This window comes from Geotrypetes seraphini, chromosome 7 (genome assembly GCF_902459505.1).
Source record: "Geotrypetes seraphini chromosome 7, aGeoSer1.1, whole genome shotgun sequence".
Taxonomy (NCBI): Eukaryota; Metazoa; Chordata; class Amphibia; order Gymnophiona; family Dermophiidae; genus Geotrypetes; species Geotrypetes seraphini.
The window spans coordinates 31652506-31669966 of record NC_047090.1 but is presented as its reverse complement, the minus strand read 5'-3'; the positions used below and the strand labels follow the sequence as shown (position 1 = coordinate 31669966).

Genomic DNA, 17461 nt, shown 5'->3' with positions numbered 1-17461 from the left:
TTCCCTTGATCAGAACCTGCAGACCTAGTCAGAAAACATCAATAATATTGCAGCCTGATTTGAAGGAACATTTTTTAGACTAAATACCCCACTTCCTGCTAGTAACGTAATGGCTAAACATTGCGCTTAACTGCGTACATTTTAGAAGCCAATAGGCCACTGGATATTCAATGCCAACATCCAGACATGGTCCAGCATCAAATATTTGGGAATGCAGACAGCGGCAGACATAGAAATGCTGACGGCCGCTGAATGAATATCTATCTCACTGTTTTATAATTTAGAAAAATATTTGCGCCCTTAACAATGATCAGAACCGATCCTTCTGTAGTAATTCACCCATGGCATCGGTAACCTCATGCTCAAACGCTCTTACATGAAGATTCTTGAGGCTCTTGAGATCGTTTTCTTTTATTTCGGTGATTTTATTATTCTGGAGGTCTAGCAAAGTGGTGTCAGAGGGGATGTTCTTTGGCACTTTGTCAAGACCTGTGGAAAGAGAAAAATTCAAAAAATAAATGAATGAATATGCCTTGAAATATAGATTTGTTGTTCCAGTCATATGATAAAAAAACATTTTACTGTAATTTCCTTCAGCATATGAACCAACAAGCTGTACGGATCTTTGTTATGAGTTCGCTAGTTCACAGGGCCAAAAATATAATAATAATAATTTTATTTCTTGTATACCACTATACCGTGAGGTTCAAAGCGGTTTACAGTAGATACAGAAGAGATGCAATTAAGTAAGATTAATTAAAATGAAGAAAAAGTACTTAGAATTCCCTGACTGTCCCAAAGGCTCACAATCTTGCTTAAAGTACTTGAGAAAAATAAATTATATTATTATTTGATCAATATTCAGTTGGTGGTGATCGATGGTTTTTGGATTTTTTTATTTTTTTTTTGCAATGTCGACTGCTGTGGACAGATTTAAACCTGGATATTCAATGCCGGGCCATGTCTGGGCACCGGTGTTGAATATTCAGGGCTAAATATATTTAAGGAAATCAGTGGGATATAGAGTAAATCAAATGACAGCAGAAAAAGACCAGAACAGTCCATCCATTCTCCTCCATATTTACACTGGTCTCAGCGTGGCTGCACTTTTCAAGGCTTTATTGTTTGTACCCCTGATGAGCCAAACATTGGTGAAACAAGGTCGCTTGTTGGGAAGATTGGAAAAGACGTGACAGCGTTGGAGCTCGAGTCGTCTTTTGTCAGCTAAGTCCTTGAATGTGCCTCCGGGTGACTTTGCCCTGTTCTGTGAGGGAGGTTTTTTTTGCCAGTGAAAGTATCAAAAGCAGTTTTGATTTGTACCTTTTGGTTCTATACTGCTACATTAGTCTGAGGCTTTTTCTCCCTCTTTTGGGGTGCATGCTGGGTTTGAAGAGGGGGGGCTACTTCGGTGCCATGATCACACAACATTTCGAATCATTATACGAACATATTATATGTTGTGTGTCCTCGTATAATTTGTTAATAAATTCAAAATTACATTAAATTGTCTTTTTTTTGCGTCCATGGAAGGTTAGCTCCCCGCACTGTAGTAAGACATGGATTTTCTTTTAATTAATTTGATTTATATTTGTCCTACTCTTTAAATCTTGGATCCAATATATGGAGGACTAGTGTGTGATCAGCTAGATTATTATTACTTTATTTATCTATTTTTATTTTCAACTGAATTATGATTGTGGTATATCTTAATTTTGGAAACTTAGTTCAGTATGTTGTTTGATCTCACTTTACTGTACAAGATGTATATGCTTGGTAATATTGTAAAATTCTATAAATAAATAATTAAAAAAAAAAAAAAAATTGTCTTTTTTTCTTAGTTAGGGGCCACCCAATAAAGTCCACCCAATATTGTCCTTAGTTTCCAGCTACTGGAGTCGCTGTCGAAGCTCATTCCAGCCTATCTAAAACCATCTGTTTGCGCGATACAGACCGTTCAGTCTGCCCAGTACAGTCCTCATGTTCCAAATTACTATAGTCCCTGTTGAAGCCCTCCCCAGCCAATTCTAAACCGAGTTGCTATATATGGGACACAGATCGTGAAAATCTGCCCAGTGCCGGCCTTAGTTCATCAATTTATACCTTTCATTTTCTAAGTATATAGGGTGACCAGTCGTCCGGATTTTCCCGGACATGTCCTCCTTTTCGAGGACTTGTCTGGGGGTCCAAATAGCTTGTCATAACCCGGCACTTGGTCCGAGTTTTGAAAAGCTTCCAGCTAGCAGTGACGTCAGTGATGTCACGCACATGAGTGTGATGTCATCATGTCACAGATGCTATCCCGACAAGTGAACAGGTTGTGGGGGTGAGGCTGGGGATGGGGCTAGGGGTGGAATGGGGCGTGACTTGGGCAGAATGGGGTGGGCGGAACTGGGCGGGCCTGTGGGCAGGGCCATGGGTCCAGATTTTCATTACGGAAAATCTGGTAACCCTATAATTATAGATCCTCTATGTTCATCTCATGCTTTTTTGAATTCTGTCTAGTACAACTACTGCCTCTCTACCGTTTTCCTCTCCACCACCTCCCTCGAGAGGGCATTTCAGGCATCCACCACCTTGTTCGTGAAAAAGAATTTCCTAACATTACTCCTAACTCTACCACCCTGCAACCTCAATTTATGTCCTCAAGTTTTACCATTTTCCCTTCTCTAGAAAATATTAGGTTCTATATTAATGCCTTTCAAGTATTTAAACGCAAGTGCCAGCTGATATTTATCTGGAACCTTTATAAGACACTTATATGGGCCCTGGTTGAATATCGGGTGGAACCTACATAAATTGCTCACATGAACTTCCCCTCTCTCCTTCCCTCCCTGCAACTCCAAACCCCCTCCCTCCCACCCCACATATATTTTTGCTCAAGCCTCTACCATCCACCCCTCCCCCCTCTCCTGTAGGCCTTCCTGGTCCTACCTGTAAACACGTGGTAGTCTAGTGGGGTCCTATGGGCAGATGAATCTCACTCTATCTCCTATTCATCATAGTAGCTATTGTAATATGGCTACCATGACCTCTAGCTAGTACATGCTAATACTGCAAGACTTCCACTAGAGGTCATAGCAGCCATTATAAATTGACAGCCATGATGGGCAGGTGCGAATGACCATTGTTCTTGCTATAGGACCCCACTGGACCACCAGGTGTTTACAGGTAGGCCCGGGGGGCATCTTGGGTTGAGTTAGTGTTAGCAGATGTCCGGGAAAACCAGGAAATGTCCTCTTTTTAGAGGACTGTCTGGGCTCCCGAATGAACTTTCCCAAAATCTGGAATTTTCTGGGTTTTAGAAAGCCCCTACAAGCTTCAGCCGCATCTGGAGGGCATCTTAGATGTCACACGCATCCGCGCATGCTCCAGGCCATCCAGACGCGGCCGGAGCTCCTCGCAAAGAGAGGAAGCTTTCTGGGGGTGGGGCTGGAGGGCATAACAGGGTGGGGCTGGAGGCAGGGCGGAACGGGGTCATGTGTCCATGTTTGGTTTTTTTTGTTTTTTAATATGGTATCCCTAGGTTGAGTTGCGATAAGTGCAGGGTAGGAGGGACAGAGAATTAGGACCGCAAGGAAGAGAGTGGGGCAGCAGAATAGCTAGCTACTAGAACTTGGAAGCTATGTGGCCAATATTCAGATCAGTGCCTGGTTAGCTTTGCAGCTAAAGTTAGGATAGCCTTTTTCTGTGATAACTTTAGTCGTTTACCTAACTGTTTAGCAGTCTAAATATGACTCCTAACTGGTTAGGTCCTAGCTCCTCCTATGCTCCATCCTCGTTCCACCCATGGACTGCTCCTGCACTAACTGGACAGCATAGGGGCATTCAATGGCACTGTCCAGTTAAGTGCCAAAGAATACCATTATTTAGGCAGTCAGAAGTGATGGGTATACCTGTATAAAGCACATAGGTACTACACTTCTCCCTCCGTGTTCGTGGTTTCAGCATTCACGGTTTCAATTATTCACAGTTTTTAGCTTGCTGGCTCCTCCCCCCAAATTACATCAGCTTACATAAAGAAATCGCTGATTCTAAGCGTTTACAGAGAAAATTGCTGATTCCCAGCACTTTCTTCACCGTGTTTTGCCTCTCTTTCAGGAACAGGCCAGGTCTCCTACCATGTTATTTGCGGTTTCACCATATTCACGATGGTTTTTAATAGAAAACAGCGAATAACATATGAAAAAGTTATTTGCAGTTTTTCTGTATTTGCGGTTCTGTTAATCCCCTATCACAGCGAATACGAAGGGAGAAGTGTACTGGATGGAATAGAAGTGGAATTACAATATACACGTGCTTTTAAAAAAGATAGATGTGTACACGTGTGCGAGGGTAATGTGATTAAAAAATTATTTATATGTGAAGGACTAATAGAAACCTATTTGCAGCCTAATTTTTAAAGGGCCCTTTTGCTAAAGCTTAGCACGCTAATGGAATTAATGCATGCTGATATTCAGACCATGGCAGACGGCGCTTCTTTTGCCCGCCACCTGCGCTGAACCTGCAGATTCAGTGCTAGGCCCTGTTTGGACTCTGGCATTGAATTTCTGGTGTTTAAAGGCCGGCTAGTGTAAGAGTTGTTAAGTCAATATTCTGCCATGGACTAGCCCATAAACCCCCCCTCTTTTACCAAGCTGCGGGAGATGTTTCTACCGCCGCCCAGAGCTCTAAATGCTCTGACGCTGCTCCGATGCTCATAGAATTCCTATGAGCGTTGGAGCAGTGTCAGAGCATTTAGTGCCCTGGGCCACAGCAGAAATGTCTGTCGCGGCTTAGTGAAAAGGGGGCCAAAGATAGGACAGCTATTTATGAGGTCCTATTTATGTGCTAAACATGGCCGGTTTGCTCTGAATATCGGGAGCTAATTGGACTCCACCCTGAAGCGACACCCTGAATGCCCCTGATGTGAGCAGCTTCCACTTCAACGTTAACTAGTCATTTTCAGCTCCACTAAAGTGCTCCTGAAAATAACCAGGTAGCTTAAATTAGCACCATATTATCTCAAAAAGTTTACATGTATCTATTAACCAGGAGGTTAATATAGAAAAATAATTAGTACAGTAGCCAAAAAAATCTGGCACATCCTGCTTAAGCCTTTTTACAATTTCCCCATTGTAGTCCAAATGTTGCAGTGAGTGTCCTCAGCCAGTAGCATAGTAAAGAGGTGTTGGTGGGTGCCAACTTGGTGGGGGTACTGGCACCTATCTCCCCCCCCCCCCCAGGTAACACTTGCACCCTCCTTTCCCTGCCACCATGTACTACTTTAAATCTTCGCCAGCAATTACTCTGGTCTGCTGCTCTCGCCGGCCTGGCTACCTCTGAAATCACTTCCAGGTCATGGGGCCGGGAAGTGACATCAGAGGGAAGACCTATTCCAACGTGAGCCAACAGGTCTGAGAAATTGCTCGCGCTGGCGAAGATTTCAAGAGGTATAGGTGTGGGAAGAGAGGGCACAAGTGTGGCGGGGGGGGTGGCATGGAAGGAGCAGTGGGGCACCTCTGCCCCAGGCTCCTCCTACCCTCGCTACGCCACTGTCCTCAGCCAGGGGGGCCATGCATGCGTACTTCTTTCAGAGCCCTGAAACCATGGACCCTAAGTCTGTTCACTATGATTCTCTCTTCTCCAGGATCCCAACTCCTTTCCTTCCTTCTTCTTATTCTCAATTGGTAGAGTTTGTCTACTTAATTTGGAGAGGGGCAGCATTATTACCCACAACATTTGTGAGGGGTGCCACCCCCTTCCCCCATGTCCATCCCAAACTCTGCTTATTTTTTTATCACTTCTACTTACATCTTCTACCTCTTCTCATTCTCTTATGCCATTAATTTTACTCGGTGCCATTAATGAAACCGAGTAAGATGATTTTTGCCTGATGTTTATCGTTTATTAATTATTTAAAGCATTTATACCACTGACTAATGACTATGAAGTCAGTTCAGAGCGGTTTACATGAGCAGCTTTGATGGACATAAGAACATTAACTTCAGTAATGATGGCACAGTGCATGCGTTACAATATATGAATGATAGAAGGCTGCTGGAATGATAGATAACTGCTGGAGTTATGACATAAGAGCTTAGTAATGGTGTTACATACAGAATTAGATTGTTTCTGAGATGTCTATTAGAGAATGACACGGGGAGAGATCCCCGCAGTGAGCCGCGGGGAGCCTGCGGTTTAGCTGCGGGCTTCAGAGACTCTATACTCAAATCTCCGCAGACACGGGGAAAAAAGTTTTCACCGCCCGCAGGCGCAGGTGAAAAGATTTGTCCCCGCAGGCCAATGTACCCCCTTCAAAGAACCGCTATTTACCGTGTCTTCACCGTGAGTCTTTGGTCGTGACCGGGTGTCATTTTTTTCCCGGCGGCCATGTTTGTCTTCGCGTGGTCTGTCTCCTCAACCCGACTTGCACGTTGCCGCATTGACTCCGCCCCCTAAGAAGAGGACCAATCGCTACTGCCACACCTGTAATTAAACCTCCTTCGCGGCTTTCTCCTCCCTCTGACGCGTCACTGATGACGCTACTGTTGGGAGGTTTGCTGCTTTCGCTGGGAAAGTCGGAAAGGTTCGGCGGGGGTTCGGCTGGGAGGAGGTTCGGGGGTTCGGTCTGCCTCGGTGCTCCAAGGCCTGGCGCCATTACCTTTTTCGCCCCCCCCGCCCCCCCCCCCCCCCCTTGGTACGCTACTGCTCTCCAGCTTTCCTTAGTTTGCCGGTTTTCTTTTTCGGCCTTGTTCTCTGCCGGGTCCTGCCTACTTCCTGTTTTCATGAAGACAGGACCCGACAGAGAGGAAGGCCTGAAGCGGGCAACAGAAGTGAATTGTGAATGCTGCTGGCAGGACATCGAGGAAGGAGCAGGGTGAAATCGGCTGCTGGCTTGGGGGTGAGTGTAGGGAAAGAATCGTGGAAGTGGAGAAATTGGCACGATGAATTTTGCTTCACCTATATTCGTGTTTTTGTATAGTTATTAACTAATATTTAACTAAGTTTTAAAGTTTTACAGAATGTTTCCTTTATACGTAAATAAAGAAAAGTATATAAAATCGTACCCGTTTGAGGCTTTTATGTATGCAGCGGTGACGGTGACGGGGCGGTGAATGGGGTTGCAGTGGCGGTGACGGGGCGATGAATGGGATGGCAGTGGCGGTGACGGGGCGGTGAAGGGAATGGCGGTGACGGGGCAGTGCAGAGGATGGTGAGACGGGGACGGGGCGGTGACGGAGACCAATTTTTTCACCGTGTCATTCTCTAATGTCTATTATACATATACACATACAAATCATTTACCTTAGGCCTCCTTTTACGAATCTACGATAGCAGTTTCTGGCGCGGGGAGCCGCGCTGAATGGCCCGTGCTGCTGGTGCCAGTAAATTAGGCTGAGTAAAACACGTGCCTACCTCGAAGATGCCTAGCGAAGCCTAAGCACGCCTAGGAACTGCTATGCGGGATTCTATAAGTGGTGCCTAGCGGTTGATTGACAATGCAGGCGTGCTCAGGAGCTATTTATTGAATCTGGCTCTAAATGCTGAGAAGCATGTTTTATACTTATGGGTATTTTAGCATTTCATGTGCGCTAATTCCGTTAGTACCTGCTACACTTTAGTAAAAGGTCCTCTAAGTGAAGGGACCATAGTTTTGGAGCTTAACATTAAAGTTGGGCACATGATTTCAGCTCAAAATATAGGCACCTAATATTATCTAAACAAAAGAATATAATTGAGGCCTAATTCACAAAAACAGAATAACCTAGACTATTACATAGGCCAACGGGAGATAAAAAATTTTCTTGGTGCCTTGGGTTTTTTGACCTGTTCCTGAGGTTATTTTTGGTAGTCTTCAATCCTTAACCCTACTCCTCTGCCCTCCAACCCAGCCAGCTGATTTACCATTCCCCTTAACTTTATCCATGACTTCCTGTTTATCTGTCATGTCTATTTAGTTTGTAAGCTCTTTTGAGAAGGGACTGTCTTCTTTGTGACTCTGTACAACACTGCATATGTTTGGTAGCGCTATAGAAATAATTCATAGTAGTAGTGTGAAGAGTTTCAGTCTTTAGGAGGCAGAGTTGAGATTATGAAGTCATAATGCCTCATTCCATCAATAAGAGCCAACCTCATCAGTGATGTCACAATGGCTTGATTGTCCTGTATTCCCCTCTTCCCTCCAGCCCAACCAGCTGATTAACTGTTCCCCTTAACTATATCTATGACATCCTGTTTATCTATCTTGGCTGTTTAGATTGTAAGCTCTTTCGAGCAGGGACTGTTTCTTCTTTTTTGTGACTCTGTGCAGTGCTGCGTGTGTCTGGTAGCATAATTAATAGTAGTAGTAGTAGTAGTAGTAGTAGTTATATAGGGTGCTGATTCAGAAAATTGCATTGGATAAACTGCATCAGCTTTAGTTTCTTAGATATGGTACAGTAAGGGGGGCCGGGGGCAGATCGCCCCGGCGCTATCTAGGTGGGGGCACCGCCGCCTCTCACTATGTCACTGAGTAGATGCGTGAAATAGTCTTCCAGTAGAGGTGGTGGAGACATGAAGACTGTATCTGAATTCAAGAAAGCACGGGACAGACACATGGGATCTCGTAAGGAGAGGAGGAGATAGTGAACACTGTGAAGGGGCAGACTGGGTGGGCCATTTGGCCTCTATCTGCCGTCATATTTCTATATTTCTAAGTATAGCTTTTTATATGTCTTTAGTATGGCTGTTTTATGATATTGTTGTAATGCGTTTTGTACTTCTTGTCATGGAAACTGCCACAAAGCCTTTTTATGGCCATACGGCGGTATATCATATGCCAATTCTATAAATTGCAACTTTGCAGTCTAAGCGTACAGTTGTGTACCCAATTGCATAGAGAGGAATAGGGCCACTGGACAGAGTGAGACCAAATTAATTAAAATTCCAATTAGATGAACAAGAATGGAAACGGATCATGTTTTATGAATCCAGTGTTTCCCAAAAGTCCCATATCTATTCCAAAATGTGCAAAAGGAATGCAATACTCAGGATTCTAGTTTGGGGGGGGGAGGTGGGGGAGCTGGAAATCATTTTCAGCGCTGGAAGAAGAGCACATCTTTAAATCTTGCACAAAGGCCAAGCATATCAATCACCTAATTGTGTTCCTTCTCTTGCAATAAACATTTCCCGCTAATCACTGTACCCCTGTTATGTGTGCGCTGATCTTTTAATGTAAGCCTGCTTTTAGGCACTGGAAGAAAAGAGTCAGATTTTGGGACATTTGCTGCAAGAGAGTCTAAACAAAGCCAAGGATAACAGCTGCAGCCAGACAGCATGAACCTTTTTTTTTTTTTTTTTTTTTTTAAATAATCAGAAACAGGATTGTCGGACAAGAGGAGAGAAAGAGAACCAAATGGCATCATAAGTGCAGAATGGAAGTTTTTACAGAAAATACCATTTACAGGTTTTTGATGGTTAGGTTTATGGAAAAATCTTTTCTGTAATTAACTAACTAGCAAGGTTTTTCTACCGATTTGTGTAGAATGTCTTACTTGCGAAATTTGGGATTATGTAAAAGCTGTCGTATTATAAATTCCCTGCCACATATATCAATCTTTACTCTTCCCTCCCTCCCCCCCCCCCTTAAAATCCTGCCATCAGCAGTTTTGACAGTGATTGAACTAAGCTGGAGTTTCAAGCCTTCTGTGTCACAACTCCACCTAAAAAAAATAAATAAATTAAAAAACGGACAAAAAACTGTGTCCAAATTTCAACCCGGAGCCAAGTTTTCTGTAGAACAGATCATTTGGTTTAATTGTGAGTGCCAGAAGAACATCAGAAGGTTTCAATTAAGCGTTCTCTGTGGGACTGTTTCTGAATAACCAGTCCGTAACTGAGCTGAAGTCATGGAAAATGGAGGCAAGAAGAATAAGGCACAGAGAATTGTATATTTTAAAACACGCAGCATTACAAAAGATTATAAACTGAAATCGTTTGACCAGATGATGGTAGCCATGCTGAAAAAAAAAGTGATAACAGTGGGGAGTTTATTTAGGTTAGTATTTATACATTGCTTATAGGGGAGTGTATGGCACAGTGGCTAAAAGTTACAGCCTCAGCACTCTGGGGAGGTGGGCTCAAATCTTATGACCCTGGGTAAGTCACTTAATCCCCCCATTGCCCCAGGTATATTAAATAGATTGTAAGCCTACCGGGGCAGTCGAGGAAAAATGCTTGAGTACTTGAATACATTTATGTAAACTGTTCTGAGTTCCTTGGGAAAAAGGTATAGAAAACTGAATAAATAAATATAGCCTAGGTACTCAAGTGTTTCTCCCTATATGTCCTGGTGGGCTCACAATCCGACTAATGTACCTGAGCAACGGAGAGTTAAGTGACTTGTCCAGGGTCACAAGGATTGGTAGTGGCTTGAACCCACAACGTAAGGGTGCTAAGGCTGCAGCCCTAACCACTAGGTCCCTTCTCCACTCCACAATTTAACTTTGAGAAGATAATGGGTGATTCAATGCAGTGGGGGCAGCAAGGTTTTACTTTCCTGAAAGAGTTTTTTTTACCATGTAACATGAAGAATAATAGCAAAGCCACTGACGTGCTTGGGGCATGAGCAAAAGACAAGGCATTAGGCCACTGCCTTCCTACTCAGACGGAGTTGGGCCCATGTGCCTAAGGCCCCACCCACAGGCAGGACCTAAGGCTCCCGGGCCTATTCTGATTGGCCCAGGCGCCTTAGGCCCCACCAGTAGGCGGGGCTTTGGTTAGGCTGGGCCAATCCGGCCCCATTCATCGGAGGACTGCCTGCCGGACGGACGGGTTTGGCACCCGTCTGTCCGGCCAACTTACCTAAAGGTACGGGGAAGGGGAGTGGGGGTGGGGAGGTCGTGGGGTCAGCCGAGGTGTTGCGGGTCGGCTGGGAAGGGGGCCGATCGGGGGTTCTGGGGGGTGGACGTTGGGGGGAGGGAGGTTCGTCGAGGGCAGGAGGGCCTGGGATTCCTCCTGCCCGTAATGTAGTGGGGGGTGGGGGTAGAGGATCAGCTGGACCAGGAGGGCTTGGGCTCCCTCCTGGCCCGAACGAGTCAGGGGGGGGGGGGCACGATCGGCGGGGCAAGAGGGCTTGGGCTCCCTCTTGCCCTGATATGTCGGGGGTGCCGCGGTTGGCTGGGGCAAGAGGGCTTGAGCTCCCTCTTGCCCCAATGTTGTGTGTGTGGGGGGAGTGATGCATCGCAGCAGGAGAAATGCCTCATTTCCCCTACCGCGATGCAATCACTCCTCTACCCGAACTGCCGCGGGTCATGGCAGTTCGGGTAGAAGAGAGATGGCATCACGGTAGGGGAGATGAGGCATCTCTCCTGCCGCGATGGTTAGGTTGCCGGGCCGCTGAACTGATGGCGCCAATGGCCATCAGCTCAGCGGCCCGTTTTTCAGCACTTAGACCTGATTTTATTTCATCTAAGTGAAAAATGTCTAAGTGCCGACTAAACTGTATTAGTTATACCTGTTGTACGCCTAGGAGTAGGTCGGCCCACCTCCCGCCCACTGCCCGCCCTTTCTCCTCCTCTAAACACACCTCTTTTCTCTCTGTGCATTTAGAGGCAGGGGAAAGGCCTAAGTTGGTTTTAGATACGTCTATAAACCAGCTTTGGTTATGGGTACTTGGACGATCAGGCTTTTTGATCATCCAAGTAGCCACTTAGGACACTTTTTAGACTTTTTTAAAATTTTGATTATTACCCCCTTAGTTTCTGTTCTAATCGCTTATATAATTTTATTAATATTTTATTAATCGAGTCGAGCCCTCCTGTTGGGATGAATCGGTATAAAAAAAAAAAATCAAAGATTAGATTACTTAGGTACTTATTTTGTACCAAGGGCTATGGGAGGTTAAGTGGCTTGCCCAGGGTCACAAGGAGCTTCAGGAGGAATTGAGCCCAGTTCCCCAGGATCATAGGCTACTCCTCTACTCACAGTGAAGGTACCCACACAGCTGACACCTATGGGATAGGATCCAAGCACTGGGCTTGGCATGTTTGTAAAACAGTAATACAGTAAATGATAACCCCCAAAATGATCCATTCGGTCTAACCAGTTGGGACTTATCCACCTTGGGTATACTTGCTTAAAAATTCTTGTATGAAACCCAACACCTTCTCTCCTTCCACATCTCTTTGCACATCATTCTCTGGTGAGACCTCATTTAGAATATTGTGTACAATTCTGGAGGCTGCACCTTCCAAAAGATATAAAAAGGATGGAGTCGGTCCAGAGGAAGGCTACTAAAATGGTACGTGGTCTTCATCAAGAGGCATATGGGGACAGACTTAAAGATCTCAATCTGTATACTTTGGAGGAAAGGCAGGAGAGAAGAGATATGATAGACACGTTTAAATGCCTACATAATGTAAATGTGCATGAGTCGAGTCTCTTTCATTTGAAAGGAAGCTCTGGAATGAGAGGGCATAGGATGAAGTTAAGAGGTGATAGGCTGCGGAGTAATCTAAGGAAATACTTTTTTACAGAAAGGGTGGTAGATGAGTGGAACAGTCTCCTGGAAGAGGTGGTGGAGACAAAGACTGTGTGAATTCAAGAAAGCCTGAGATAGACATGTGGGATCTCTTAGAGAGAGAAAAAGATAATGGTTACTGCAGATGGGCAGACTAGATGGGCAGCATTTGGCCTTTATCTGCCATCATGTTAAAATGTTTCTATAACCATAAAGTTCTATGACATCACAATACAGGAGTAAAGAGCCTTAGCCTATAGGAAGAGGAGATGCAAATGTTAAGAGCCTTAGGGAGAGGAGGAGATAATGGTTACTGAGGATGGGCAGAATAGATGGGCCATTTGGCCTTTATCTGCCATCATGTTTCTATCTTTTACCTGACTTTTCACCTCTTTTCCTTTCATTGCCTCTAGATTTATCCCACCCACCCCTCACCCCCATACCCTGCTACAGTGTTGGTCTCCACCAGTAAACCATTTCAGCCTGGTCACCCCAGTTTTCTTGGCTGCTGGACACTGTTGTGCCATTGCTATTTAGGGTTTTAACTACCTCTTCACATAGGCTACCCCAATGCTTCGATGAAGACAGATGCAATCACATCACTGCAGTATACAGGAGGGTTGTAGTACTGTTTTGATACACATGTCTATTATTCTATAAGGAACTTTCAAAGTGTCTTGGCTCAAAATTAAGGGACTGTTCACTAAACCTTTCAAAAGAGAACTTTGAATCAAGTAACTTCTATAACATATTATGACTTGCACACAGTCTACAATTTGAAGCAGCTGATTTTTTGCCAGAGCCCTGCAAGGGCCTTTTTAAGTGAAGACATCCATATGGCAATTGTAAACAGAAGGTTTCTGAGTTCTCTGTAAGCCACATTCAATGATAGTTAAACATTATGGGATATAATTTTGTCATAACTGTTTTGGTTGTGGTGAAAATTTAAAGCACCATAGAAAGGAAGCTACTTATCTTGAAAGGTCACCAAGGGGTCAACTGTGAAAAGGTTCTACTGGCTAACTTCAGATTAAAGTTTTCAAAGGTTTTCAGATATGACCATCTACACTTATGAGGCAGCCATAGTTAGCTGGGCAAAAGCCAGGCGTCTTTGGAGCATTCTTAGGGTGGATTGACACAAAGCTCACTAAAACCCTGCCTTACAAATAATATTTCTAAATATAGGGGAGTGAAACTCTGTCTGTCATTGTTGCTCATCTCGGTCCATGTCAATCAGGATTTCAGGATATCTACAGTGACTATGCATGAAATCAATGTGCATATAATAGAGGCAGTGTATGCAAATCAAGTTTATGTAATGTAATGTAATTTATTTCTTATATACCGCTACATCCGTTAGGTTCTAAGCGGTTTACAGAAAATATACATTAAGATTAGAAATAAGAAAGGTACTTGGAAAATTCCCTTACTGTCCCGAAGGCTCACAATCTAACTAAAGTACCTGGAGGGTAATAGTGAAGTGAAAAGTAGAGTTAGAGGAAAAATAAAAATAAAATAAACATTTTAAAAAGACAGCATTAATCTAAATACTTTGGAAGGTAGAAGAGAGGAGAGAAAGGAATAGAAGCAGAATGGGTCAGCGTCAGTGATGAAGTGGAGCAAGTAAGTTTAGGAGGAGCGATTGACGTATCCAGAAAGGGCTTCTTCTGGCCGACAGTCCCAGGATGCCTATGTCTCCTCCCCTGCGATGTTCTCCCATCCATGCATTCCCTCCCAGACACACTGCCCGTGCCCCAGCCGCTCCAAGGAGGCTGCCCCAGATGAGGTCCACGGTGAATGCAGGATTCTCTCCTCTGTGGGAAAGCCGCCCGGAGCCGACAGTCGATCTTCTTAGCGGATTGCAGGGGGGGAAGAGTTCACACTCTTGGTAGGATCGGGTCTGAGTGCTCTCGGTGGTTGTGGCTGGTCTCATTGCTGCTTAGATGTAAAAGCAGTTGATCTCCTCTGCTGCTGATATTTAAAAGCAGGCAGATTGATCTCTCCAATGGACTGCAGGGGGAGGAGTTCACGCTCCTGGCAGGATCGGGTCTGTGGGTTCTTGGTGGTTGCGGATGGACCCGCTGCTGCTTAGGTGTAAAAGCAGTTGTTTTCCCAATGCTGCTGATATTTAAAAGCAGGCAGATTGATCTCTCCAACAAATTGTATGGTGAAGAGCATACATGTCTGGCTGGATTGGGACAAAGGCTCTCGATAGTGGCGGCTGGTCTTGGTGCTGCTTAGGTGTAAAAGCAGTTGATCTCCTACTTCTGATAATATTTAAAAGCAAGTATATTGATTTTTCCAACGGAATGCTGGGGGAAGAGCTTACTTGTCTGGCTGGATCAGGGCAAAGGGCTCTCGGTAGTGGTGGCTGGTCCTGTTGCTGCTTAGGTGTAAAAAACAGTTGATCTTCCTAGTGGACTGCAGGGGGAGGTGGAGCTCAAACTCTTGGCTGGATTGAATCTGTGGGCTCTTGGTAGTTGCGGATAGTTCCGCTGCTGCTGAGGTGTAAAAAGCAGTTGATTTCCTACTGTTGCTGATATTTAATATATGATATGCATATTGATTGTGGATATCCTGAACACCTGACTGGCAAGGGGGTACTCCAGGACCGAGTTAAGAAACACTAATCTAGGTGGTTTTAGGCAGTTGGGTAGGTTTGGCTGGAAATTTGTCTAAAAATAACCAGCAAATGTCTGATTATTTTCACAGCTAAGCAGCTTTTTGAAAATTGACCTTGTAAGGGGATCATTTTAAAAGAAGGTCTCCTAGGTTGGAGGGATTGATATTCAAAGCAATTTAAGCAGGTAGGAGAGGCTCAGTGGTCCAGCCACCAGTATAAAAACATAAGAACATGCCTTACTGGATCAGACCAATGGTCAATCTAGCCCAGTATCCTGTCATCATGGAAGACAATCCAAGTGACAAGTACCGGACAAAAACTCAAATAATAGCAGCATTCCAGAGCTGAGATTGTGATGTCATAATGTCTCATTCCACCAACGCCTAAGAGCCAACCTCATCAGTGATGTCACAATGGCTTCATTGTCCTATACTTGGCTCACATAAGAACACAGGAATAGCCTTACAGGGTCAGACCAATGGGCCATCTAGACTAGAGAGTTGCGCAGGGACAGAAATCCCACCCGTCCCCACCTATCCACACCAAAATCCCACCCGACCACGTGAGGAATTCCTCTGTCCCCACCCGTCCCCGCGAGAAATCCCCTCCGTCCCCGCCCGTCCCTATAAACTTCAGAAATAGTTATTTCATTTAATTATGCTACTGAATTAAAGGCTCTGGAATAGACCCATTTACAAATAAGCAAAGAGATTTTATTAATTTGGAAATATTAATTGGGAAGAATACATACTTTGTAAACGGGTTTCTACCAGAGCCTCTAATGTAAATATAAAATATAAATACTCAGCTGATGAGAACCCTCAAGCTGTCAGCTGAGGACTTCCTTTGCAGTTGGCCGGGGGTCCCTTTTGCCAAGCTTGGCAGGCAGCAGAAGCGTCCCTGTGTCACTGACGCTGGCACCTCAGTGGCTCATGGATGCTGCCAGCGACTGCTGTGCTTGGTGGAGGGGAGTTCTGGCCGTCTCTAGAGGAGGTCCTTTGCTGGCGGTGCTTGGGGATCCCCACCAGTCACAGTAAGGGTCAGCAAGTACTTCAACACTGTAGAAATAAAACCAGAAATGCATTTCCTTTTCTTTTGAACACAATACAAAGACATCTGCTATATACATTTCCCAAAGCTAACATATTTTAGTCAATAAATTCCGTTTTTTACCTTTGTTGTCTGGAGACTTATTTTTCCATAAAGTTGGTCCCAGTTTCTTTTTTCCGCTTTCCCATCTTCTGTAAATTCTTCTGTTGCTGTCCATTGGATTTCTCCTTCCATGGTCCAGCATTTATCCCTTTCTCATCTTTCGTGCCTGCCCACCAGCCCCATGCCCAACATTTCTCCTTCTACCACCCCTCTCCAGCACCATGCCACATCTCTCCCTCCATTCCCTTCACCACTATGTCCAACATTCCTCACTCTTGCATCCATTTCAATCTGTCCCACTGTTCCCTTTCCACCACAATATTTCTCCCTCTCATCTGTACCTCACTCCCTCCCTATGACCAAAAATTCTCCTTTCTTCCATTCCCGTGTACACAACCATCTCTTTCCCTCCCTTCCTCTCTTCCAAGTCCATGCCTTCTGTGTCCCAAAACACATTCCCTCCCCCACCTCAGCATCTCTTTCCCTCCCTTCCTCTCTCCCAAATTCATGCCTTCTGTGTCCAAAAACGCATTCCCTCCCCCATCTCAGCATCTCTTTCCCTCCCTTCCTCTCTCCTAAGTTCATGCCTTCTGTGTTCAAAAACGCATTCCCTCCCCCATCTCAGCATCTCTTTCCCTCCCTTCCTCTCTCCTAAGTTCATGCCTTCTGTGTTCAAAAACGCATTCCCTCCCCCACCTCAACATCTCTTTCCCTCCTTTCCTCCATCCTCTTTCCCAAGTTCATGCCTTGTATCCAAAATGCACTCCCTCCCCCAGAAAACGACAATATCTAATTCTAAATCTAACTTAAACTCGCAGAATGAATGCTGTTTGCAAACATCTGTCTTCATCTATTTGTGCTCAGTTCCTAATCCTTTGAATCATTTTTACTTAAACATATGATTTACAGACAAATGCTAACCGATATGTTTCTTCAAAGGAATTTTTTAAGTATTTCAATGTGACTGACCAACTGCTGAAATATTTCTTTTGGGTATTGAATGCAATTGTATATCCATAATGAGGAATCTTTGGTAATGCTGGAAAAATATTGCTTAAGCCCTCCCTCCGACGTCAGTGTTGACATCGGAAAGACTTCCGGTCGGCTGTGTGCTGCGGCAGAGCAGGTAGGGAAAAGAAGATGAGCCTCGCGGCTCGAATTGCTTCGAACTCCGCAGGATTCCCACGACCCTAGGGGGCATCCCCACA

General features: G+C 44.7%; 1 protein-coding gene across 1 annotated transcript in view; it reads right to left on the bottom strand.

Annotated features, from left to right (window-relative positions):
- DCN (decorin) overlaps positions 1-17461 on the bottom strand; it is a 75377-nt gene that overhangs the window by 27895 nt on the left and 30021 nt on the right. Inside the window, exon 3 of the mRNA XM_033951777.1 lies at positions 377-489. Coding sequence (XP_033807668.1) covers positions 377-489 — 113 coding nt within the window. The remainder of the gene's footprint in view (positions 1-376; positions 490-17461) is intronic.